Consider the following 25536-nt stretch of genomic DNA (forward strand, 5'->3'; position numbering starts at 1 on the left):
AGACACAGAATCTGAAGCAGGCTCTAGGCTTCAGGCTCCACAGAGCCTGACGCGAGGCTCCAACTCAAAAACTGTGAGATCATAACCTGAGATGAAGTCAGACGCTTAACCAACTAAGCCACCCAGGCGCCCCTGTCTTTACTTTTTTTTATGCTAGGGTTTTCTCTATCCTTGCTTAGAATTATTGTTCATTTCACCCCTACTTCTGCTGTGTCTAATAATTCTCTTCTTCTTCCTGTCTGCTTTTCTTCTCACCTCTTGTTTTCTGTTGCTTTGTCTCTGTATCCTAGCCTCTCCCTGGAAAAGCATGGACATTTTTGTCTTCAGTCACTGTTCAGAACTTCTAGTTGGAAAATGGAAAGTTACACATTAAATTCAGTCTTCAACTTTTTAGTTCTGCTTGGCTGTTTTTATTAATGTTCACCACCCACAAGTCCATTCTTTTCTGTACCCACAGGTTTCCCCTCCCCCCTTTCCTTTAAGAAAAGAAAACATTTTAGTTTGGCAGCATTTAGGATGCCAGAGGCATTGGTCTTAATTGAATTTTGACTGAATTGTGGGTTGAATTCTGTATTTCTGTAATGAGGTTGAAATTTGAAAGAGGTGAACCATCATTTCAAGTGAGATAAAATCTTCATCCTCTACTTAGAAGATAGACTTAATTTCTTCGCAAATATTGATAAAAAGTTATACATGGAAGAAATTTTGTACTGTTGACATAGTTGAGATCAAAAACCAAAACCTATAAATCTAATTTACTAAGTTATTTTCAGTACGTGAATCTGGACATAATATGATTTGGAGAACTAGGATGAGCTTTGGAAATGAAGAGCCCTCTCCCCACCTCCCTGGCCTCTTCAGGATCAAGCACAGTGACTGCCACTGGTATTCAGAAACTATTTTTGTTTTCTAACGGTTAATTTAGTGTTGTTAGAAATATTATATTCCCAAAATAAAAAAAATTCTTAGCATTTAATTTTTGATTGAATAATGGTTAAGCATAACTCTCACTGAAGATCACTATCTTTTAGTTACTTGAAGTCAGTTGATTCTGAGAAGTGGCAGGGCTAGCTAGGTCTTTTTGTCTAACCACTCATTTAATGCAGGATCACACACACACACACACACACACACACACACACACACACACACACACAGAGTGACAAATTGCTTAAATATAGACTTCTCCAGGATCCTGTTTTTAGCCCTCTTTTGTCTGTGGAGGTTGAGTTCATAGTAGAGTAAATAGAAACAGCCCCTCTAGAGTCTTACTGCTAGTTCTCAGCCCTTCTACCAAGTTCCAGACCCTCATTTCACTCTCCTTACTGGGATAACAAGTTGTTGTTTCTGCAAGCCTGGTATTTCTAACACTGAACTCACTTTCCTTCACACAAACTTGTTTCTCCTGGATGTCTAAGTGGGATTTATGCTGATATCATTCTGCCCTCACCCAGAATGAAAATTTTGAATTTCTTTGACCCTTCTAGTTTTTAATTTAATTCTGCACCTCAAATTCAGCTACCAATTCCTATGAAGGAAACCTCTGCGATGTTTCTATTTTTTTTTTTTTTTTAATCTAAATACCACAGACTAGTTCAGGCCTCATTACCTTTTACTTGGAGTGTATTTTCTTGTTAAATATTCCCTTTATTGATATTGGTTCCATCTTCAGTCTGTTTTACTTATTTTACTGCTATATTCCTCTTCCTACAGCATGATACCTTCTTTTTCCTTTTTCCTTTTTATTTTTGTTTTGTTATAAACATTAGTGGGACAATTGGCATGATTTGAATGAAGTTTGTAGATTTTAGATTAGATAATAATATTGTATCAGTGTTAATCTGATTTTGATCATTCCATTATGGTTATGTAAGAGACTGCCCTTGTATTTAGAAAATACACATGGAAGTATTTAGGGGACACTAATTTACTCTCAAAAGTTGAAAACTCATATGTATATGTGTCAGAAAGATATATATAGAGAGAAGGAATGTTAACATAAAGCAAATGTGGGAAATACTGATATTTGGGGAATCTGAATGAAGCATATATGTGAATTCTTTGTACTATTTTTACAAATTTTTTTGTGAAATTATTTCAAGATTAAAAGTTTTAAAAAGTCGGGGCACCTGGGTGGCTCAGTCGGTTAAGCATCCAACTCTTGGTTTCGGCTCAGGTCGTGATCTCACGGTTTATGAGATTGAGCCCTGCATTGGGCTCTGTGCTGACAGCGTGGAGCCTGCGTGGGATTCCCTCTCTCTCTCTCTCTCTCTCTCTCTCTCTCTGCCCCTCCCTCCCCTCTTTATTTCAAAATAAATAAGCTTAAAAAAAAAGTTTTAAAAAGTCATTAGAGAGACAGGGAGAATTCTCTGTGCCTTCCCCTCAATTTTTCTGTGAACCTTAAACTGCTCTTAAAAAAAATAGCCTTAACAGTAAATTTTTAAGTTATTAGACTCATGGAAAGTGTAATAGTGTGATTCTCTTAAGCAAATATACCAGTGTCGTGTTTTGCTTACTTGATAGTTCAGTTCACTCAGCAAGCATTTATTAAGCATCTTACTGTGTCTCAAAAGATACAACGTGAATAAAGATATAAATAAATTTGAGTTCTAAACAATGCCACTTCATTGTTTATACCTTCACGTGGCATGTTGGTTTGCTATAGTTTTGATTATTACAAGGAGCAGGGCTCAAGGAGAAGGGGTCCCAGGCTGAATTTTTCCTGACTATGAAAGGAAGCAGTGGCCCATGTGCTATTTGCCTTCTCTCCTTCTACGTAAACGTTAAAGTCACTTGAAATTCTCTCCTATATGACCCTACATTTGCTGCCTTAGAGCCTTGGTTTATCCATGTATTAAAGTGGGTACAAGTTTATATCTGAGTTACTAAGTTCTGTTTTCAGATAACTGAGGGTTTTTTTTTTAACGTTGCTAGTGGATTCAGGGGGAAGCTATAAATATTACATTTTAGCATGTTGAGGGTGAAGGCTTGAGCAGCTTACCTCAGGACAGTGGCTCAAAGCAAAACTTCTGGAACTTGAATGCTGGGAGATACTCTGATATGTTCAATTTGGCAGTTGCCTGTTCTTATCCATAAATCTGCTTTTGGTGACAAGCAGTTTCTGCATTTCTGAGTTATTCTTATCACACCCGTCCTGGTGGGTGTCACTTAACTACACCCATGGTACTGATGGCTGTCTACACATGGCACCTCGTAAGTTTTATAGTGGCAGATTACTTTCATTTTAAGTCAGTTCAGCAAGCTCGAGTTCCCACAAAGGATTGGGCACTGATTTACGCACCAGGTATGCAACGATGAGGACAGCACAGTCTAATAGAGGCCATAGACACATGAGAAAATACATAGAATGTAAACTAATAAGCATAGTTACAAGGGACAGAGTTGGCACTGAGAAGGAATTATTAACTGTGTAGGAGAAGAGGAGGAAGAAGCTGAAGGGGAAGAGGACAAAGGGGAAGAGAGCCAAATCCTTCTTCCATAGTAGGAAGTCAGTGAATAAATTTGAAGTTGGATAATCTAGAAATAGTGGTAGCAGCATGTTTATAAGCAAGATGGAGGTAAATGGCAAAAGAAAATTGAAAAGGGCTGTATCTGAGAAACAGGTATCTCAGTAGGGAAAAAATAGGCCTATTATTTTTCATGTGAACCTTGGAGTACTCTGACTCTTGAAAACTATATGCATATTGTTACTTTGTTAACAACTAAAAAAATTTTTTTAAATCCTAATTACTTTTTTAGGCCAACTGAAGTGAGGCCATTTCCACGTATCCTGTGCCATAAGTAGACAACACACCCCCTTCCTTTAAAGTCACACAGAAGTTCTTTAAATTCCTTACACAACATTGACCATATTCTGGCAGTAGAGTATTTGTTTACTTTTCCCTCTGCTAGATTATTAGGTTTTTGAAAGCAGGAACTGTGCATCTCAAAATCTTCCTCAGTGTTTATTAGCTCCCTTACTTGGAGTTGGCATAACTGAATCGAGGGTTTAGCCATGTTGTTTGTTAGCTAGCTCCCACTTTGGATTCTCGGTACCATGAAAATTCAAATGTTCTAACAAATGTATAGAGGTGCCAGCTGCTAAGCATTATTTATATCTTTTTTTGCAAGTGTAATTTGTCTAGTGCTCTTAAATCTGATTCAATGGATTTTGGTAGAATACTCTATTTAAGAGCACATTCTGGGGGCGCTTGGGTGGCTTGGTTGGTTAAGCATTGCACTCTTGGTTTCAGCTCAGGTCATGATCTCACGGGTTTGTGAGTTCGAGCCCCACATTGGGCTCAGCACTGGGCATGGAGCCTGCTTGGGATTCTATTTCTCCCCCTCTGCCCTCTGCCCCAATTGTGTGCTCATTCTTTCCCTCAAAATAAATAAATAAACTTTTTTTTTTTTTTTTAAGAGCACATTCTGGATTACTGATGATTAGAATTTTTGTTTCTTGAAAATTAGAAGCTAGTTTCTAATTTGGATAGCTGCTGGTATTGGAAAGATTTATTTCTGTTATTTCTTTATTTATTTATTTCCCACAAGAACTCCTTTTATTTGATTCCAAGAGGACTGGTATTGAGTGCATTTGATACTTTGCCATATTAGGGGATTAGTTGTTTTAATATTTTAATCCCACGGTGATCAAACAGAGTAATAAAAGTAGATTGCTCTTGAGGGAGCATTTGGTCTGCCCTTCTGGCTGTCTCCTCAGGCCTAGAGAATGTCCAAGCTGTTCTAGGCAGATGGTAGGGAAGGTTTTCTGTTAAAACACAGCCCCATTTCCACACTCACCCCCACTTAAAGCAATATATACTTCACCAGCATCACCAAGTTCTTTCAAGAGTCCAGTTGGTAAATCCAAACTCCTCTGTTTAATTCAGCCATATTTTTAGTCACTTTTCTCCTTATAAGGTGGGGCTTTAAAATTTTTTAAAAATGTTTATTTTTTGAGAGAGAGACAGAAAGGGCACATGAGCGGGGGAAGAGCAGAGAGAGGGAGACAGGATCCGAAGCAGGCTCCACACTGATAGCAGAGAGCCCGATGTGGGGCTTGAACTCACAAACTGTGAGATCATGGCCTGAGCTGAAGTGGGATGCTTAACCAACTGAGCCACCCAGGTGCCCCTAAAGATGTTTTAAATACTATTTCAAGATATTCTTTAGCCCTATGGCTCTTGCTAAGTTTCCCTTAGGTTGATTAGGCCTGATTTTATATTTACAGAAATAGTATATTTTTATAAGTCAAAAAGTAATGGAAATAATTCCCCAAACCATTTGGCTGCTATTCAGTGTGGTAGAAGTGAGTAGTTTAAAGGGTGTTGCTTATATTGCAAAACTGTGTTAAGATAGTATTAAATTATCTAAAAGTAAAAAGTCAGTAATTTGTAATGCCATTCAGTTAAAAAATAAAACCCAGTTTTTAACTTTAAGTTTTTAATTTTAAAACATTCCTGGAGTTTCCGGATGAAGTTAACCAACTTTCCTAAAAACCCAAATACTCAAGGATATCTCATTTGGAGGAAACAGATGATTACATTTTCCTGAACGGTTAAATTCCCCGCGTGGCCCTGGGCACACCTTCCTTGTACCTGGAACTGTGCTGGCTGGAGTTGTGAGGCTTTCTTCTGCCTGGACTCTGCCCCATACATACATAGCTCAGGGCTCATCCAGAGACTTGAAGTTGTGACTCCCCGCTCTAAATTTTAAGCCTCCCTGTGTGGCACTAACTGGGAATTTCCCTCAGGTAAAAAGCTGGAAGAAATGGAAAACTCGCCCAGTACCGTTCCTGCCTTGCCCGTGTTGACTCTCCTCCAATATCTGCCTGTCTTTAGTCACTCTCCAGTGCTCTCTACTAATTACTTTTGGTGTTCTGTCCAGAATGTATAACTGGAACCTGTGAGCTCCTCGGCCATTATAAGAGGCAGAACTCATCTCTTGTCTCATTTTAGTGGATATTACAAGTCACAGGGAGAGTTAGAGCTAACTCTCAGATTTTAAGAGGTGAAAGTATAGATTTTGCTCTTGAGTATGCCCCCGTTCACTTTTTTGGCCTTTTAAGTAGTACCGTGTTGTGCCAAAGTTACTATAAACATTGGCACTGAAGTCAAATGGCAGTACTTAGTAAAAAGATGATTACCTGTATAATTCAGAATATTTTTATTAAGATTAATATTGAAATGAAAACACAAGAGCTCTGTATACTTAAAGAGAACTCCTAGATGGATCCCCAAGAATATGTCCCCAAATTTGCATATCCCGGTTGTGAAACATTGCCGGCTATCCTCCAAAGCAGAGCCTCTGACTTTTGCTATTCTCCAGTTTAAAAATCTTTCCATGAGAGGCATTCTCATAAATTGCTGGTGGGAATATAAATTGATATAATCTTTATGAAGACAATTTGGCCACATTTTTCAAAATTACTAATACATTTAGCCATGACTTAGCAATTTCATTTTGGAATTTTACCCTGTAGATGCACTTGTACACATAAGGATGGACATTTGCATAATGTTCTTCATTGCCACATTGTTTAGAATAACAAAAGATGATGGGGTGCCTGGGTGGCTCAGTTGGTTAAGGGTGTGAATTTAGCTCAGGTCATGATCTCATGGTTCTGAATTGAGCCCTGTATGGGGCTCTCTGCTGTTAGATTGGAGCCCTCTGTTTCCCTCTCTACCTGTCTCTCCCCAACTTGTGCTCAGGCACCCGTGTGTGTCTCTCTCTAAAAAATAAATAAATGTTAAAAAATAAGAATAACAAAAGATGAGACTCTATCTATTATTAGGAAATAATTAATGTTTACTGTGTATTAAGAGACTACAGTTAAATTAGAAAATAATTTCAACAACAACAAAATATTTTTAACAGAAATGATAAGGAAAATATAAAAATTTATGGGATATAGCATAATCTGTGTCAAGAGGAAAATTTATAGCCTTAAAAACCTTCTGTTAGAAAAGAAAAAAACCTGAAAATCAGCGATCTAAATGTCTATCTCGGAAAGTTAGAAAAAGAAAAGCAAATTAAATACAAAGATAGTGGAAATCAGGGAATAATAATATAGGAGAATTTCTTGAAATCAAAAACATACAGTAGAAAGAATAACACTAAAAAAAATTTTTTTAAGCACTATAAAATTGACTCCTGGCAAGGCTGATCAAGAAAAAAAGAAGGCCCATATTGCCAATATCAGGAATGAAAAAGTGGACATTACTACAGATTCTATAGTCACTAAAAGGACAAAAAAGGACATTAAGTATAATTCTTCCAGAGCATAGAAAAGGGGATACTTCTGGGCTTGTTTTATGAAACCAATATAACTCTGATATCAAAACCTGAACCAAGGATATTATAAGAAAGGAAAATTTACAGGCAAATTTCTTCCATGATTATAAATCCAAGACTAACCCAGCAATATATAAAAAACATATCAGATTGCATACCAAGAACATATATTCCACAAATGAAAGTTTTGTTTAACATTCAAAATTGGTCAAAAAAAACCATTCAAAAAACAATTTAATTCATCACATTAACAGAATAAAGGAAGAAATTATAAAAACATGTCAATAGATGGAAACAATTGATGAAGTGTTAACTGTCATTCATGATAACAAAGAAAACACTTTTAGCAAACTGGAAATAGAAGGGGATTTCTTTAATCTTACTAATGGTATCTACAAAAAAATCTTCAGTAAATGTCACACTTAATGGTAAACTATTGAATGTTTCCCCCATGAAAGATGAGAAATGAGAGGTGCCTGGGTGGCTCAATCGGGTAAGCATCTGACTTCAGCTCAGGTCATGATCTTACCGTTTGTGAGTTTGAGACCCACATCAGGCTCTGTGCTGACAGCTCGGAATCTGTGACTCTTTTCTCTGTTCCCTCCCCACTCATGCTCTGTCTCAGTCTCTCAAAAAATAAACGTTAAAAAAGTTTTTTTTTTAAAGAAAGAGGAGAAATGAATGACAAGGAAACTCATTATTACCAGCTCCAGTCAGTGTTGTCAGTATTGACTAGAGTATTACCAGCTCTAGTGACAAGAAAAAGGAATCAACAGTGTAAATATAGAAAAGGTAAAAAAAAAAAAAAAAAAAGTCATTATTTGTGTTAATTCCTCTTCCTACCTGCAAATTAAGGTTGTAAGTTTGCTTGGTGGATGTAGACCTTCAGTCCTCATAATATAAATGGCTGTTTCATACAATAGGTACCTAAAGAGACTTCTCAGACAAGGCAAGAGGCTAGGAAAAGCTACTTCACAAACTGACTTAAAAAAATCTCCCTTTCAAACCCACTTTAAGGAGAGATAGTGGCTTGAGACAGGGGAGTTTGGCCTTTTGCAGCCAAGGACAAAGATGTAGCAGATGAGACAATGTGAATTTAGCATTGTATGGTGAACACTGCCAACATTTTTCCATAGAAATATGTTTGCCTAGTGGCTAAATTCTGTAGGATTCCATGTCCACTGCAGGTTGGTCAGTCTATCAGAACAGCCTGAGGAGCTTGTACAGCCTATGTAACTTTCCCCCACAGGGATCTGCATTCTTAGTTAAAATGGGGAGAAGGGACGCCTGGGTGGCTCAGTCGGTTAGGCTTCTGACTTCGGCTCAGGTCACGATCTCACAGTTTGTGTGTTCAAGCCCTGCGTCGAACTCTGTGCTGACAGCTCGGAGAGGGGAGCCTGCTTCAGATTCTGTGTGTATGTCTCTCTCTGCCTCTCCCCTGCTCGTTCTCTGTCTGTCTCTCTCAAAAATAAATAAATCTTAGAGAAAGTTTTTTTTTTTTTAATGGGGAGAGGAAGAAAGGAGACATTAAAATTCTTGGAATATTATTTCTACTTTGAGAATTTCTTATAATTCAAAGAGTAGAGAGTTACCCTTTGAAGAAATGGAAAGACAAACTTGTTTAAATAGCCAAGGAACTGACCCCTCATTTGAAATTTTATCTCCATGTCTCTGCTCCTCTGAGTATTTATTTCATTATTGATATTAAAAGAATCTTTAGAATCTCTGTCAGGAATTCACCTCTGTAATACTTGGTAACAACATTTATCTTTTTACATGACTGGCTTGAGGCTGACTATCACTGGCTATACCAGTGATTGCCTCCCTGGTATAGAAACACACACGCACACACTGTATGTATAGAGTATTACGCTGTGTGAAAAATGTGTAGAGTATTACGCGTATGAAAATAGTCATGGAGGGGTGCCTGGGTAGCTTGGTTGGTTAAGTGTCCAACTCTTGGTTTCAGCTCAGGTCATGATTTTCCTGTTCATGGGATTGGGCCCTGCATTGGGCTCTGCACTGGCAGCATGGAGCCTGGTTAGGATTCTCTCTCTCTCCCCCTCTCTCTGCCCCTGCCCTACTCATGCTATTTCTATCTCCCTCAAAACAAATAAACTTTAAAAAAGAAAAGAAAAGAAAATAGTCACGAACTGTCAAACTCTTATAGCAACTTTGGGTCCAGTTTAATCACTACAACTTTTGCTGAAGCCAGAAAGCTGGAAAACACAGCTACTTGCCATGAGTGGTCCGGCCTTTAATGACCCCACCACCATCAGTACCAATACCAAGTTATGCCACTCCCCTGTGCCCAGTAGTGCGCATGTGTAACAACTTTGTAAGGTACATAATACTGTTAACCCCATTTTACAGATGGAGGGACCAGATCGTACAGAGGTTAGACAATTTTCTTGCCAGGTCACATAGCTGGCAAGTGCTGTTGAGCCAGAATTCAGCCCCCGGCCATCTATCCCAGAGTCTATACCCTTAGTCACTATGCCACACTACCTTCTGGGATTATTTTAATTGGGCCCAAAGAACAAAGATTCTCCAAATATTAAAAACAAACAAAACAAAACAAAATAAAAGCTGTACCGTTTGTGGAAGGGGATCTCGGCCCCGAAGTCTCAGTCTCTTACTTTAGTGAGGCATATGAGAACATGAGAGTGCAGAAGTAAAAATTTTAATTTGAAAGAGATCTTTCAATTACTCAGCAGTATAAGCACTGAAAGGGCTAAGAAATACAAGCCTATGGGATGATTTTATGTGGCATAAGTATTTCAAGTATTTTTTCCTCTTTAAAAGTTATGACGTTCTTTAATGCATCTTTTTGTTCAAAGCAAAAGAAATGCTTTGAAATGTTCTTTCAAAGCAAAAGAAAATCTAATTCTGGTAGGGGATTTTATAGTAGCAAGCTGAAACTTGAAGTTTCTGGACCTCAGAATCTCCTACCCCATTAAAATATTTAATAGACCAAAACCCTTCTATATGACTGCTTTAGAGCAACGTAGTACTATCCTTGGAGGAACAGAAAGGTGACTAAGGTTGGGAAAGTTATTTTCTGTGTAAATAAAACTATATTTTGGCTTTGTAAGTAAAATTTTTAATCAAGACTGTGATTTCCTGAAACTGATTTTTTTTTTTAAGTTTATTTATTTTGAGAGAGACAGAGACAGCATGAGTCAGGGAGGGGCAGAGAGAAGGAGAGAGAGAGAATCCCAAGCACAGAGACAGCACAGAGCCTGACTCGGGGCTTGAACCCATGAGCTGAGAGATCATGAGCCAAAATCAAGAGTCAGACGCTTAACTGACTGAGCCACCCAGGCACCCTGCACTGCCTGTTTTTTAAATAAAATTTTATTTGATCATAACTATACCCCTATACCCATTTATTTCTATATTGCCTAAGGCAACGTTCACACTACAAAGCAGAGTTGAATAGTTGCAACAGGTACCATATAGCCTGCAAAGTCCAAATATTTTCTATCTGGCCGTTTAAGGAAAAGTTTGTGGGGGCACCTGGATGGTTCAGTCAGTTTAAGAGCCTGACTCTTGGTTTCGGCTCAGGTCATGATCTCATGGTTTGAGTTCAAGCCCTGCATTGGTCTCTGTGCTGACAGTGCAGAGCCTGCTTGGGATTCTCTCTTTCTCCTTCTCTCTCTGCCCCTCCTTCACTTGTGCACACATGCGCATGCTCTCTATCTCTGTCAAAATAAATAAACTTAAAAAAAAAAAAAGAAAAAGTTTGCAGACCTGACCTAGAGAATTGACAGACAAGAACTGATGGCTGAATTAGTTACATATTCAGAGAAAAAAATATGATTGCTCAATTCAGGGAGAACAAAAATTGAGCAGGAAAGGAATAGTAGCCTTGATTTACTACAGAGCTTAGCTTTGAATATATGTACCTGATTATAACAATGTAAACGTCTAATACTGTGCTAATTAAAATCACTGCACATTGCACTGGGAAGATGGGAAGGACATGAATGTGTGGTGGAAAAAGAAAGGAGCTTGATCCTCATCTTCCATAGGGGAGGTCAGTAGATAGGCCCTCAAACTGAAGAAACATGGTGATAAATATCAAGATAATTGGTTAAAAGAGGTAAAAATCAATTCCTCTGGGGAGAGAGAAACAAAGGGCAGAGGGACAGGGACTGCTATTTTTCATACAAACAAACTTTTTGCAGACTTTTAAAACTGGGTACCTTTATGCTTTTGATTTAAAAAAATAAAATAAAATAAAGAGGGGCCCCTGTGTGGCTCGTTGGTTCACTGTCTGACTCTTGGTCTCAGCTCAGGTCATCATCCAGGGTCATGGGATCCAGCCCTGTGTGGGCTCTGTGCTGAGCCTGGAGCCTGCTTGAGATTCTCTCTCTCTCTCTCTCTCTCTCTCTCTCTCTCTCTCTCTCTCTCCCTCCCTCCCCCTCCCCCCCCACCCCACTTGCATGTGTACACATGCACGCTCTCTCTCAATAAATAAAATTTGAAGAAATTTAAAAGAAGAACCCCCTACCAAGAAACAGCAAAACAAAACAAAACAAACACTTTTCAGAGTCAGCAAATGTATAGTATTTACCCAGCTACCCTTTTCGATCCCCCATCCAGCAGCTATGGGTCACTAGTCATCCCAGTCTGTTTCCTGTTGAGGTGGGACGCATTCACAGAATCTTCACATTTGTGCTCCAGTAAGAGGTGGCCCCTTTCAGGACACCAATATCTGTGCTCTAATTAGTGAAAAGGCACCAATTTAGGCAGATTCTGTCTGGTTCACAGACATCTCCTCCCAAAGAACATGGCCAAGATGCATTATTCAGCATTCGGCCTAGCATCCGACTGCTCTAAATGTGTCCTAAAGTAGCTACACTTGAAAACTTCATCTGTTCTGAATACCGTTTCTTCTTAAACCCACAGAGGAAGACAGGCATTTCTCAATAATTATTTATAGATACTGCATAACTTATTAATATTTTTTCATCTTCTGGTGCTGGACCTAACATATGATAGGCTAGTGAATGAATGAATGAATGAGTGAACTCTGTTGTGTAATCAACAAAATTTTAAAAACCAAGATGATCTGAGAAGCGGCAAAAACAAAGGCCATTCCATAACTTTCTTCAGCTTTTCAGTGACCAAATCTAAGTTGTGTTTCTGAATGATTTCGATTCCTGAATTAAAGTAGTTTTTGCTTTTTTTCTAACTCTTCATAGGATCTTTCCAATTAAAGATGTACCCCTGGAGACTGATGGCCTCTCTGATTGGCTCTATCAACGTTTTATTGAAAAAGAGGAACTCTTATCACATTTTTATGAAACAGGTACAGAGTATCCTATTACATAGGTTTCTGAAGTTAGTGGTAGTTCCAAAGATGTACTTTGGGGGAGATAACCATTTTTTCCATTCTTCAGATACCCTAAAGGAATCAAAGGATTTCTACAGTTAAGAATTTCAGCTTAGAATATTCATAAGAACAATGTTAGTGTTAAATGTATTCAGGCTTTTACTTCATCAGGCAATATGCAAGATCAAATGATGAGTAAACTATATAAATGGAACTAATGCAGGAGGGTACCAGTATGCAAAAGACTATATACATATACAGTTACACGGCTGTTTTATGAAATAGCAAATAACATTTATGATTTGGCATTGTACTTACTTGATTGTTTAAATAATGCCATCGTCTTGCAGTCGTTTGAGATCGTTTTGAACTGCATTTTTATGCGTGGTTATTCTTTTCTTTACATATTAGAGATAAATCTTACTTTTTAAGTTTTGTACTTATACTTTTCTTATACTCAACCTTACACTTTTCTCCTTGGGAGAAAAACGTCAATTTATCGTAAGGTCCCTTGTCTCTACTTAATATTCTCTACCTTCTGTGAAAACTACAATGCGGTGAAAGGAAGGGAGGGGAAGGGAGGAGGAGAGAGGGAGGAAGAAAGGAAGTTAGGAAAGAAGAAAATTGGTAGAATGCTCGGCATTACCAAAGTGCTTTCACAAATAACTAAGTATATTGTACACTTAATTTCTACAACTTACAATAAGAAGAGGATAAAAAAGGAAGAGAAGGTTGTTTTAAGTTTTTTTTGATGGCTATGAGATTTTAGATGAACAGAAAGTGCTATATTCTTCCCACTTAGATTTTTTTGGTTCAGAATTAATGTTCCTCTTAAATCAGACTGTCAAAGTCCTGATGGTGGGCAAAAGCTGATACTGTTAATTACCATTAATGCCTTTGTTTTTGTGTTTAGGGTTTTTTTTCACTTTACCCACAACAGGATTCCTTCCTGATCCTAACATTCCGACTCTGGGGCTGTGGACTAGTACATATTCTATGACAGGGGTTGGACGCTGTGCATGTCTTTAGAATTCTTAGTAAGACCCATTGAACAAGACATCCTTCTGCACCACGTACAATCTTTGGTCTTACTCTCAAAGTTTCTTTAAAGATAAAACAGGATAGATGTGTAAGAAGGCACAAGGTGATTAAGAGAAGAGAGTATCTCTTCTTTTTCAATCTTTATGTCTTGCTTTATGATATTTAGGCAAAATTACAGCAACAATAATGGAAGTCTTTTTTTTAAGAAAGCTATTTGTATAATAGACCTTGCAACTTGGAAGTGTTCTCTGTAAATTGCTTGTGAGAAGCAAATCCCCACATGAATCAGCTTACCCAAAGGGATTATCAGCAAGGACAAAGACTATTTGAAATGCTGAAGTGTTATCAAGATGACCTTAGGTACTATTGCTCCGAAGTAGTCTAGCCTTCCCTTCCAGAAAAGAATTTAAAGACATCTGTTTACTTTGTTTCTTTTTATATTATTAAGATATATTTCATAAATAATATTGCCTTTTGAAAATAATATGTGATTTACCACCGCTTTTTGCAAACATTTAACTTGTAAATAGAGGAATTAGTGTAAGTTATGTTATTTCAGAAAATATTTAATATCAACTTGATACATCCTGTGTCCTGGCTGCCATGGAAATCTGTAGGGTTCCAGTGGAAACAAGGCAGGCAGAGTGCCTGCTCTCATGCAGTTTATATTCCAGAACGAGACAGACAGTAAACAAGTCTGTAGCAAAAAGAAAAGATAGATCTGGATCATTACAGATCATGGAAAGTGCCGAGAAGGAAGTAAACGTAGTGATGAGCGTGATGTCCTTGGGGCGGGGGAGGGAGATGGATGGTGTTTTTTCTGATATTGGAAGAATGCAGTTAAACCTGCTATTCACAGAGATGAGGAGAAGCATCTCAAGTGGGGAAAATAAATGCAAATGTTCAGAGGCAGGAAAGGGGTCAGCAGTTTGAAAATTGTTATTTCAAATGAGATCTCTCTTCAGGAACAAAGGGAAGTCGAAGAATGCTTTAAAAAACCCAACAACAGAAATTCTAGTTAAACTAATATTCAGCTTTTGTTCGGGAGACCTACCACCACAGTAAAACAAATTAATGTTTCTATCTTGTCTTTTAGGGGCTTTTCCACCTCCCAAGGGCCAGAAGGAAGCTGTTTCCAGGGAGATGACCCTCAGCAATATGTGGATATTTCTCATACAGTCTTTTGCATTTTTGTCAGGCTATATGTGGTATAAGATCATTCAGTATTTTTACCATTGCCTGTTTTAGGAATTGACTGGGACTTGTCAAGGTCACCAGAGGAGTTCAGACTTTCATAAGTGTGCATTATTTTACATGTGCAAATCAGAATATAAAAAAAAAAAAAAAGCAAAGGAAATTCAATGGATGGATTAATATTTATCCCCCTTCGGGATATTTTAAAACTCTACTAAAATGAGGATCAGTAATATAATGACCTGCTAATATGTTTTAAGGACTTTTCATGTTTTCAAAAGATACACTCTACCACACACTTAAGCAAACATCCCACTCGGAGAAGAGGAAATCATAAAACCATCCTAGAAGACTATCTGAGAGAAATGCTGTTGCCACTAGATGTACTTGGTAATCTAGTTCAAGCTCAGAAAGTTGTGTCCGTTCCTCTTAGCTCGTAGTGTCTGTTAGGGCAGCGCTGCAGAGCACCGTCGTTTCCACCGACCCTAGCCGTGTCCCTAGGAGCCTCGAGGCAGGGGAGCCATTGGCACCCTCTGAAGAACTGTTCCCCAGGGGTTTGCAGTGGCACTCCAGTGTCAGGCATTCCCATGGGGGGAAAGCAGTGTCCATTGGACACATTCTGGTACTAGAATGTGTTTCTAAAAAAGGCTAGCTCAGTCTAATACCGTGTTTACATCGCTAGTGCTTTCCCTTGTATGAGGGGGTCACTTGATTTCTCTTTTTGTACAGAAGGCATATCATAGATTGATAATTGTCTTTTACAAAATGCACTTTTATCAGATGCATATATAGCAGAGGATTAGTAATATAGCCTGAAAGCAAACGTAAGCCTAATCCGTGAGTGGAATTCTCGAGAGGCTGTGTTGTCTCTGCGCGTGTACCTGGACCCTGATGCTCGGCAGAGGCTTCCGTCCAGCTCCGAGGCTTTTGTCTCCCGTTTTGGGGTATTAGCACCAAGTTTGCTCGGGGGCAGCTGAAACCAACGTTGTAAAGCATTTAAATGATCCGTTTGAGGTGAAATAGGGGTTCGATCAGAAAAATAGGAGCTAGAGCCAGACACGGGCTCAAAATGGTGACAAGCTGTCACACAGCACCCCTGAACCCATACTCTGTCGTCACGTCACGTTGCTGCCTGTGTCAGGGTGGTGTGACCAGGATTCAGACCAGCACAAAAGGCTTCCCCTGTCTCTTCCAGTTGCTTTCAAGGAGAATAAAGTCAAGTGTCTATTTCTAGAGAAGATGTTTTTCCTACTATGTTCATGTGATTTATACCTCATAGTAGAACCAGACTCTTCCCACAAAGTGCTGGGACTGCATCGGCTCTTCCCGTGCATTCCCAGTGTTGAGACAGAGCGTGTGTTTTAGTTTGGGACTGTAGGACTATTAAGATCTGAGTAAGTCAGTGGTAGTTTTCTGTGATATGAGCATTGTAGATTCCCGTGTTGTCGCTAATCATTCAAATGGCAATTTTGAGAAGTAGGCCAGAAAATAAAAATAAAGGCTAATGTTTTCTATTTTTAAATAAACCAAAAAAGGAAACTGAAAAGATGTGAATTTTCTCCCAGTTATGTGGGAAGGTAAAGCAACACCAAATAGAAGTCCACAGCAGCTTCGTCTTTAGGTTAATTCCGTGCATATATGAAAAAGAATAATGTGTTAATGAAATACCTCGTTGCATATTATGCCACTACTGGTAAAATGCAGAAGACGGTGTTAATGTGTTTGCTTCGGTAGTGCTTGTGATCAGATGCGATTTTTTTTTTTTGAAGTCCAGGCATTTTATTGTGTGCTTTACAGTGACAGTGAGTAGGTGAAATCAATCTCAATTAAGAGGCATGGATGACAATAGGAAGCCAAAGAGAAGCTTAATGATGCTTCTGTTTGAGGCCCAGCAAACACTGCTAGATTACAGGATGAATTGAAATTGTTCATTTGAGAGATTAGTCAGCCATCTGGGGGATAAGTTGCTCACTGTCAGGGATGGCATGCACAGTCCTAGCTAAACAGACCTTTTCCTCATTGCTAAAGCAAGCCACAGGTAGGAGTGGCCAGTTCTCCTACCAAAAAAAAAAAAAAAAAAAAAAAAGAGAGAGAGAGAGAGAAATGCATACGTGCATACATAGATGCGATTTAGAGCCACTGTCGCCATCACTGTGCTCCAAAGGAACGTGATACTGTTAATATACTGTACACATTAAACCAACTATTCTATAAGATGCTTTACTTTTCAAGCGCAGAGTCATTTCAACAGACTCTAGAGTGACAAATACCAATAGATACATGAGTTCATTTTTGAAAATAGACCTGTGGGTTGTAAATAGATCCGTATTTACAACAGATCAATCCCTCTTTGATTGCTTATCAATGTGTTCTCTTTCTTCTGTTTGCAAAATACGTTCATTTGAGAGCATCGATAGTGCTCTCCTTACCAGTAACTGGAGTTCTCCTGCTCGCACTAGGGAATGCGAAGAGAGAATCAGTGTTCTTATATGGCAAATCAGGGAAGCGGCAATACGCCACTGTACAGAACTGAATAAAAATTCCCAATTTGTACTTTCTGCGCAAAGTGAGATGAAAGGTTTAGAGACTGTATGTTTTGTTAAGGGGGGAAAAATTAAACTGTGCCAGTTTTATACCAGTAGCTTGTAGAATCTCAGCACTTCTTGATCTCAGTTGATCTGCCTAGATTCCCGTGGCAGAGAAGGTTGAGAACTCCCTACTGGATCCTGGTATCAACAAGTCACAGCAGTGGAGCCCCTGGTTGGCCATGGGCCAAGAGCAGGTGCAGTGAATACAGAAGTGACCACACTGGCAGTTCACTCTTAACTTCAGAAACCATTATTGGTGTGAAATGTACAGATACGATGGAGAAAGCTATGCACCAGTGGAAGGTAAAGAAAAACTATAGAATGGAAAATGATGTTTTGGGGTGGGCAAATAAGTTGAGAATCTAGATTTTTTAAAGATAGCTCTGAGTTCAGATCTGTCATAATATTAAGTAGTTTTTAATATTACAATCAACTGTTAATTTCCCACTATAAAGGAACTAGGGGTTACTGGATAATTAATCCAATAATATGTCATAGTTAGCCAAAAATCTAGTGTGTATTTACGAGTTTGAGTTTTTTTTCTCATCAAACTTTTTTTTTTTCTTCTGGGGATGCTTGTTGATGGAAAAAAAAAAGATTTCAGTTGTTTATTAGTTTCTCTCATTTATGTATTTTTGACTGTTAATGAGTAGCGAAAAGATTTGGGAAGACCGCTGCAAAAAGAGGGAACACAAAAGCCTAAGTAATCCATGGGCTAGAAAAGGAATCCCTGAATAATCAGGAGTTGGCAGTATTGCGATTATACTCAAGCCTTTTATGAAAATGAAATGTTAAATCACCCAATGTAAACCTCACATCATCCTAGTGTTAATATCGTTCACATTGATGTTAAGAATGCCTCTTCATTCTTTGCTCATGTTATTCACTTCTTGTGGATTTGTCTTTAGTAATGTTTTTGACAATCACTTCCCTAAAGACTCTTCTGAACTAGCAGGACCTGGTTATAATCATAGAAAGTAGTCTTTAATCATGGACAGTCTTATTGGATTCTTTTTATATTTAAGAAAATTTTATTTGTGCTGCTGAATAGGAAGAGTTCGTCATTTTCTTCATTACACAGGACTTCACTCCAGAGTTACCATTACGAGCGGGTCCCCTTGGGTCCATAAAGATGAATAAAAATGGTTAGTCTCATTTTTTGCCATGGAGTGCTGTGAGCCTTACGTCTGTTAATGTGAAAGGCAAAGTCAAAAGCGGCACTGGGCAGCAGGTATACTGGTTTATTTTATGAGGGGGTGGAGTCTAATACGTTTGGGACCAAAACCACCTAAATTGGACATTTCTAGATCACAAAGGGGCCGGGTGTCCTCTGGAGCGGTCACTGGTTGGTGCTTTATTGCAATCATTTTGCATTGATCCTCAACAATCCCAGGAACCGGACCCTGGGAATAAGCTGAGGGTGCTGAACTGTTGGGGAGGGTGACTGTAGCCATATGGAAGAAAAATATTGGTTTTTCTGCAGAATTTCCATTTGAGGATTTTTACATTTAATACTTTTTAGAACAGTTGAAAGAGTGAAAAATTTTTAAGTGTATTCTAGTTGCAAAGTGTGCACACATATTTCAAATGGCTTTATTTTTATTGTGTAGAACTGTTGAACACATGACTGAGGCACAAGTTCTTTCCACGGGAGGAGTCTGCATTTTACAGTAACTTCTGTGGTGACTGGGTAATGACACAGTTGTACATTGACCTGCCATTGTTACATTAAGTGCTTTCATTTTCATCACAGTTATTGCAAAGTCGTATTTATTTTATACAGGTGGATTTTAGTTTTCCTGATGCCATATGTTTACTTCTGCTTGTTGACCTGTTTTTCTTTCTTCATGTATCTGCATGTTGTAATGTATTATAAGAATGAATGTAAAGGCTGTGGCAACTGTAATTAATTTTTGTAAAGGGCTGGTCACACGTGGATCTGGGTTATGAATGCGTACGGGATTATTTTAGTAACCAGATCACCTTTTCAGAAATTTAGATGTGAACACCAAAAGAAACATTTTCTCGACAACAACAACAAAAATGAATAGCTGGTTCTATTTTTTTTTAACCTAGAAAAATAAAGTTGATTTTTTTCAAGTAAAGTGCTTTTACTTCTTAGTGGTGGGGATGGGGTGTTTGTGTGTTTCTGGAGATTCTTTGGCATCAACATCTGTGGACATGTACTTAGAGCACATCATGGCAGCTGGATGCTGAGGGCAAACCGAAAAACCAAATGAAAAACGGTGTACTTCCTTCTTTGGTTTTAACCTGTTTCCTCCACTCCTTCCCCATTTTTCCCCATGGTATGGTGGAGATACTGGTATATTGTTGGTATCTTGGTAACTGTTCACCAGTCCGCTCTCCTGGAAAAAAAAAAATGATGCATGCAAAGTGTACATACATTTGCTATAAATTTTCCTGATAGCGAGGACATAGAACACAATTAACAGATAATAATAAAATATACGTTATTGTCAGCTCCATATGGCCAAGTGATTCTCCCAGGATGCTTTAACTGATTTTGCCGAACTCTTGTAGCCTACCTATGGTTTGAAAAATGGAATAACATCTTAATTCACCTACTTCTCAAATTGATTGTCACTCAATCTGATATGTGATCTGTGAAACTATTTCTTACCCTTGTACAAATTTCACTGGTTAGGTGAACCACTTTGAGCTCCAGCACCAATTATAGGCTTATATAATTTTAATAACAGCTGTTTAACAACTGCTGGCAAAACACTAAAATGTAACAATCGGCTGTAGCGGCAGGAGCCGGCAGGAGCTGTCTCCAGCATACCACTGGCCTGTCTTTTCGGTTTAACTGTTAGCATTGAATAAACTCCTCACAGTTAAGCTACTCACTGCTCTAAGGAAATTCCTATCACTGACCCTTGCAGGGGCTTTAAAAGGTGGAGAAGCATTAACATCAGTCATACAGAGCATGCTTTTGATTGGAAGAATTTGACAAATGCAAACTTTTTCCTGAAGTGCATGGGAAGCTTGCATTTTTCTAAAGCTGGTTCTATGCTTTCCGGTCTCAAAGCTAAGTAGACCGATAGAAGTCTCTCTTAGATTTTGTTTTGAGCCTTCAAAACCTTTATTGTTCAGGTATTTGTTTGTAGAATATGTTTGATCCCACTGAAAACAATTTAAATGTATTAAAAATATACGATCTACCAAATAAGTTAAAACGTTGCAGTTCAGTCTACCTCTTCTTCTGTTTGGATTCAGGCTGCTGTTTTGAGTTGAGGTTGCATTTTTTCCCCCTAGAAGTTGCTTCTGTCCAAGACGAAGAACAAATTGGGGGCAGAAGACTGAAAGCAGATTTGAAGCACTCAGAGATTGCTGACCAGCCCTATTTCTCATGAGTTGGGGGGGGGGGGTGGAGGGGAAGAAGCCATTGTTTTAAATTTCCACTTAATATGAAAATGTTTGTTTTTAAAATGTTTCTTCCTGCTGGAAAAAATGTATTTTTAAAAGGAAAAACATCCTCTTTTGGCTATAAGAAAAAGTCAGCTGTATGAGCAGGTGTGACCGTATCATAACATGCTGATATATAAATCAATAAATTTTTACCTCTCAGGACTTGTATAACCTTCTTATTAACTCCTAGAGGCATGAGAAACATGAAGTATCAATAATCCAGATCACATGTAAACAACACACACATGGAAGGGAGGAGGGTTGGCTAGCCACTAGAAGTGAGACAGGTTCTTTTAATAATCAAAAAAATACTCAATTAGGTATGATCAAACCCATTTTGCAAAGGAAGAGATTGGAACAATGTTTTTTGCTAGGCAACATGAGCGTATCACAAAGCTCATTTCTGAGTGTTCCCCTGGAAGGTTTCTGGTGCCTCCCCTCGGAGTACTTTCTGACTTTTAGGGGTGAGATTCGCTCTAGAGATGGTGGTAAAGCTCTCACCATTTATTTACCATGGCCGAGAGAGAACCCTGGGCCGTCCTCACAATTATAGCTGTTGTCTTCATGGTGTCATTGAGAAATCATGGGGCTGAGAGGCCTCCCCAAATTATCAATTGTGACATCTTCAGGCCTGTGTTTCATTTTTCATGCAAAACTGCCTGACAAGGGTCTTGTCTTCCGTTTTTTACTAGTTAACACTGTATCCGGATCAGGGCCCCTAGAAGTGGAGAAATCAGAAGAGTTAGAGTACTAGGAAGAGGAACTCAGGAGTGATAGAAGACAGGGAGTGCAAAGGCTGCTCTCTAAACAAGGTACACACACCACTGACCCACGAGGACCCCAGGGGGTACTCCAACACGGCAGTGTTCGGGAAATCCATTCCTGTAAGATCTCTGTCCTAAGACTGCGTCCTCAGGGTTCACCTGTGAAGGGTCCCACTTGCCATTTCAGACACTCTGCCCTCTTGGCAGAAGAAAAGCCTGCCTCTGAGCCATTAGGCATCTCCAGGATGCTAAACAAAGAGACAATTCAAAATATTGGTGACAAGGAGCCTCTTTTAATCAAGGCATCTAGAGCCCACAATAGGGCTTTTATCTTTCCTTCGAATGTACACATTTCAGTTAGGACAAAGGATGGCATTGGAAATGAGGCATCTGGGCCTGTCTGTGTTGGATGTATTGAACTCTGACATGTTTAGTGTGGGACAGTGGGAGCAATGGTACCTTGGGGCTCCAAAAATCACAAAAAGTAGAAGCCAACCAAGACTTCCTTTGGCTTAGATCCAGTACTGGCAAAATGTCACTTTGGCTAAAGTGAGTCACAGGGCCAATGTTAATAAACATTATTTTTTTAATGTTTATTTATATTTGAAAGAGAGAGAGACAAAGTGCAAGTGGGGGAGGGGCAGGGAGAGAGGGAGACACAGAATCCGAAGCAGGCTCCAGGCTCTGAGCTGTCAGCACAGAGCCCGACGTGGGGCTTGAACTCACAAGCCGTGAGATCATGACCTGAGCCAAAGTCAGATGACTAACCAACTGAGCCACCCAGGCACCCCAAAGTGAGTCACAGGGCCAATCCAGATTCAATGTGGGAGAGTCTACTAAAGGGTCTAAATACCAGGAGTCATGGCTCATTGGGAGCCATCTTTGAAGTCCAGCTATCGCAGTAAACAATTCCTCAGCTATTGGAATAAAGACCACTAGCTGGGTCTAGAATTCTCACACTTTAACAAGTTTGCCCATAATTTCAATAGTTGGAAGGTTTTTGAATTTCTGAGTACTTTAAGAGGATTAGATACGTTGGTCCATCACTCATTCATGTAAATCACATTAATCAAAAGGACACATATCCAAAGAATGGAGGTTTTGTTAGGAAGTAACCTTTATATTATTTTCAGCGTTGATTGATGCATAACTCATTGGCCCTTAGCATTTCAGAGCTAGCAGGAACTTTAGACATCACCTTGTTTTTTTGAGCCAGTGGATTTCATTCTGGTGCAATTGGGTCCCTTGCATCAAATGGCTACTTAACAGAATCACGGGGACTAAAACCAGGTTTCCATTCAAAATCCCCCCAAACAGCAGATTGCCTCTGTTTGGGTTTTTGTTTTGAGTAAATAAGAGTTAAATCTAAAGGATTAAGTACACTTCTTTTTTTTTTTTTTTAATTTTTTAACGTTTATTTATTATTGAGACACAGAGAGAGCAGAGCATGAGCATGGGAGGGGCAGAGAGAGCAGGAGGCACAGAATCTGAAGCAGGTTCCAGGCTCTGAGCTGTCAGCACAGAGCCCAACACGGGGCTCGAACCCACGAACCGCGAGATCATGACCTGAGCCAAAGTCGGATACTTAACCGACTGAGCCACCCAGGCGCCCCTAAGTACACTTCTTAAAGGGGTAATAGATTCAAAAGCTTCTGTAATTTCCTTTTCCTCAATTTTAAACATAATAGTTCCCAAGTCCTAGATTATTTTTTATAACTGTTCCCTCAGCTGTTGCAGAGATACAATTAGCCACTAAAAAAATCTGAAATCCATGCTTCTTATCTTTTTGGAGGTGGAAATGAAATGTATTTTGTTTTTATCTCTGCCCTGTACAGTAGAAGATAAAGAAAATGCCTGACTTTAGACTGAAGTAGGGACAGATTTCAATCTCATAACAAGTTTCTTTCATTTCTGAAATCCGGGTATGACACCGGCAGCAGGTAATACACTCAGGGCCACCACTGCCTCTAGTGCCCAAATGTCCCTCCATCGTGGCAGCCGCTGGGTTCCAGGGCCTGTCCAAGAAGAGCCCACAGAAGGGCAGCAACACCCAGGACTCAGCCCATGAGCTTAAATCGTAACCCCTTTGATATGTTTCTTATCCTCTAAACCTCACTCTCCTCGTGTGTTAAATGGGAAACTTTCAAAGAGTTCTTTTCAGTATTACATGAGATCTTTTCCGTGAAGCACATTGTGTCAAATGCTCAGTAATGGAGGCTGTTTTATCTCACCCCAATTGGGTTTAACAGAGTATGGAAATTATGCCTGTGGGCCACATGACCTGTTTTGGCTCCTAAGAATTTTATCACTATCACATAGGTTGTAATGCCTGCCATCCCGTTTTCTGAGCCCTAGGTCACTTGGGTTTCCACGATAAACTGAAACGCAGTCAACATGGCCAAGCTCCTAACCTCACCTAGTCAGACTATATACCTCATTATTTAAGGCTCCCGACAGCCACAAAGAGCTTTGAGGTCGGAGAGCCAATTAGGAAGGTAAGGAGAGTAGGGCATAAAGAGGAAATATGATCTGCTCGACAGAAGACATTACATAGTCTTCGTAGAGACCTATTTTTTGCTTCTGAGACATGATGTCACTTGTGGTGAAGACCTTGAACTAATTATCAAAAGGGAAGAAAATATAATTTCTAGTAGTTGGAAGCTATCCACCAGCCCATAGTTGTCTATGTATATTTCATATGATCCTAAAATAGAAAGGCCTGTGCTGAAGGCATTCTGACGATTCAGGAAACCACAGTAATTTTGAAAATGTTTTCCTTTCTAGTTGCAGAAGACTCTGAAGTTTATATCTTGATAATTGACATTTTATCCTCCAGTCCTAAGTGCTATGTACTCAATCCTTAGGGATTTGGGTGCCAGCAGACAGTGGGCAGATTAGAATCAGTGCTGTTTTTGGTTATTGAGGTATTATGGTAGACGAGAGAGGTTCCTGTATGTGGAACTGGGACAGGTACACAACAGAGGATCCTCTATGTGGAACTGGGATGGCAGGCATGGGTCTGAGGGCTAGCTCCGCTGGGGGTGGGGGTGGGAGGTGATAAGAAGGTGATGTTTCAAAGCCTGATCTTTCTCTAAGAGCCCCAGCCTGATGCCCATCAGGCTGTCCAGCCCACCATCCAAGAACTTCTTCAGGGTATCAACCCCAGGAAGCAGTAATTCCATGAGAGAGAGAGAGGATGATGGGCAAAGGTGCGATTACAGAACAGATCTCCTAGAGGAGATTTGGAAATACTTAGAAGCCATTGTCCGGTGAGAAGCTTGGCATGAACAATGACTCATAGAGATGCACCTGTGCCCGCCCAGGCATGACAGGGCTCAGAGCAGTCCTAGGCTGGCCTATACTGAAGGTAAGCTGGCTTTGGTTTCCTAAAGGGTTACTTAAAAACGCAACGGATTGAATGAGTTAACAAATGTGGAATTTATGAATCAGTTTCTCCTTGAGGGCAGAGAAATGGAATAGTTGATTGCTCAGCCTTCAGACACTGTTCCATGTAAGATCAGGCATAGTAATGGGAATAAACTGGAGTTATGTTTGAATGATGGGAAAACCTGGTGTGTCAGGAGGAGCACTGACTCAGACTGACTTACTCATTATTGAAAGAGGAAGGAAAGGAATGACAAGAGGACTACCTTACCAGCCCCACTGGTAGTGACCTAACCATGGGAGTAGATTCTAACACAGAGAAACCAGTCCAGGCAGAATGCCCCATGGGTTTCCCATTTGGAAGGCATTCATGGTTGGGTTGGGGTGGTGAGGAGTGGGAGTGTTGGGTGTAGAACATAGGTACAAAGAGTCTGAAAACTACAGACAAGAAGGAAATGAACAGACAAGACTTTCTTTTTTTTTTTTTCCAGAAGCTTGGGAA

General features: G+C 39.4%; 1 protein-coding gene across 6 annotated transcripts in view; it reads left to right on the top strand.

Annotated features, from left to right (window-relative positions):
* LPGAT1 (lysophosphatidylglycerol acyltransferase 1) overlaps positions 1–16973 on the top strand; it is a 110509-nt gene extending 93536 nt beyond the window's left edge. For all 6 annotated transcript variants that reach the window (XM_060643898.3, XM_060643901.3, XM_060643900.3 and 3 more), the window contains 2 exons: positions 12504–12610; positions 14772–16973. In XM_060643898.3, coding sequence (XP_060499881.3) covers positions 12504–12610; positions 14772–14923 — 259 coding nt within the window. In that variant the 3' untranslated portion in view covers positions 14924–16973. The remainder of the gene's footprint in view (positions 1–12503; positions 12611–14771) is intronic.
* Positions 16974–25536: the final 8563 nt, after the last annotated feature.

This window comes from Panthera onca, chromosome F1 (assembly GCF_046562875.1).
Source record: "Panthera onca isolate mPanOnc1 chromosome F1, mPanOnc1 haplotype 2, whole genome shotgun sequence".
NCBI classification, from domain to species: Eukaryota; Metazoa; Chordata; class Mammalia; order Carnivora; family Felidae; genus Panthera; species Panthera onca.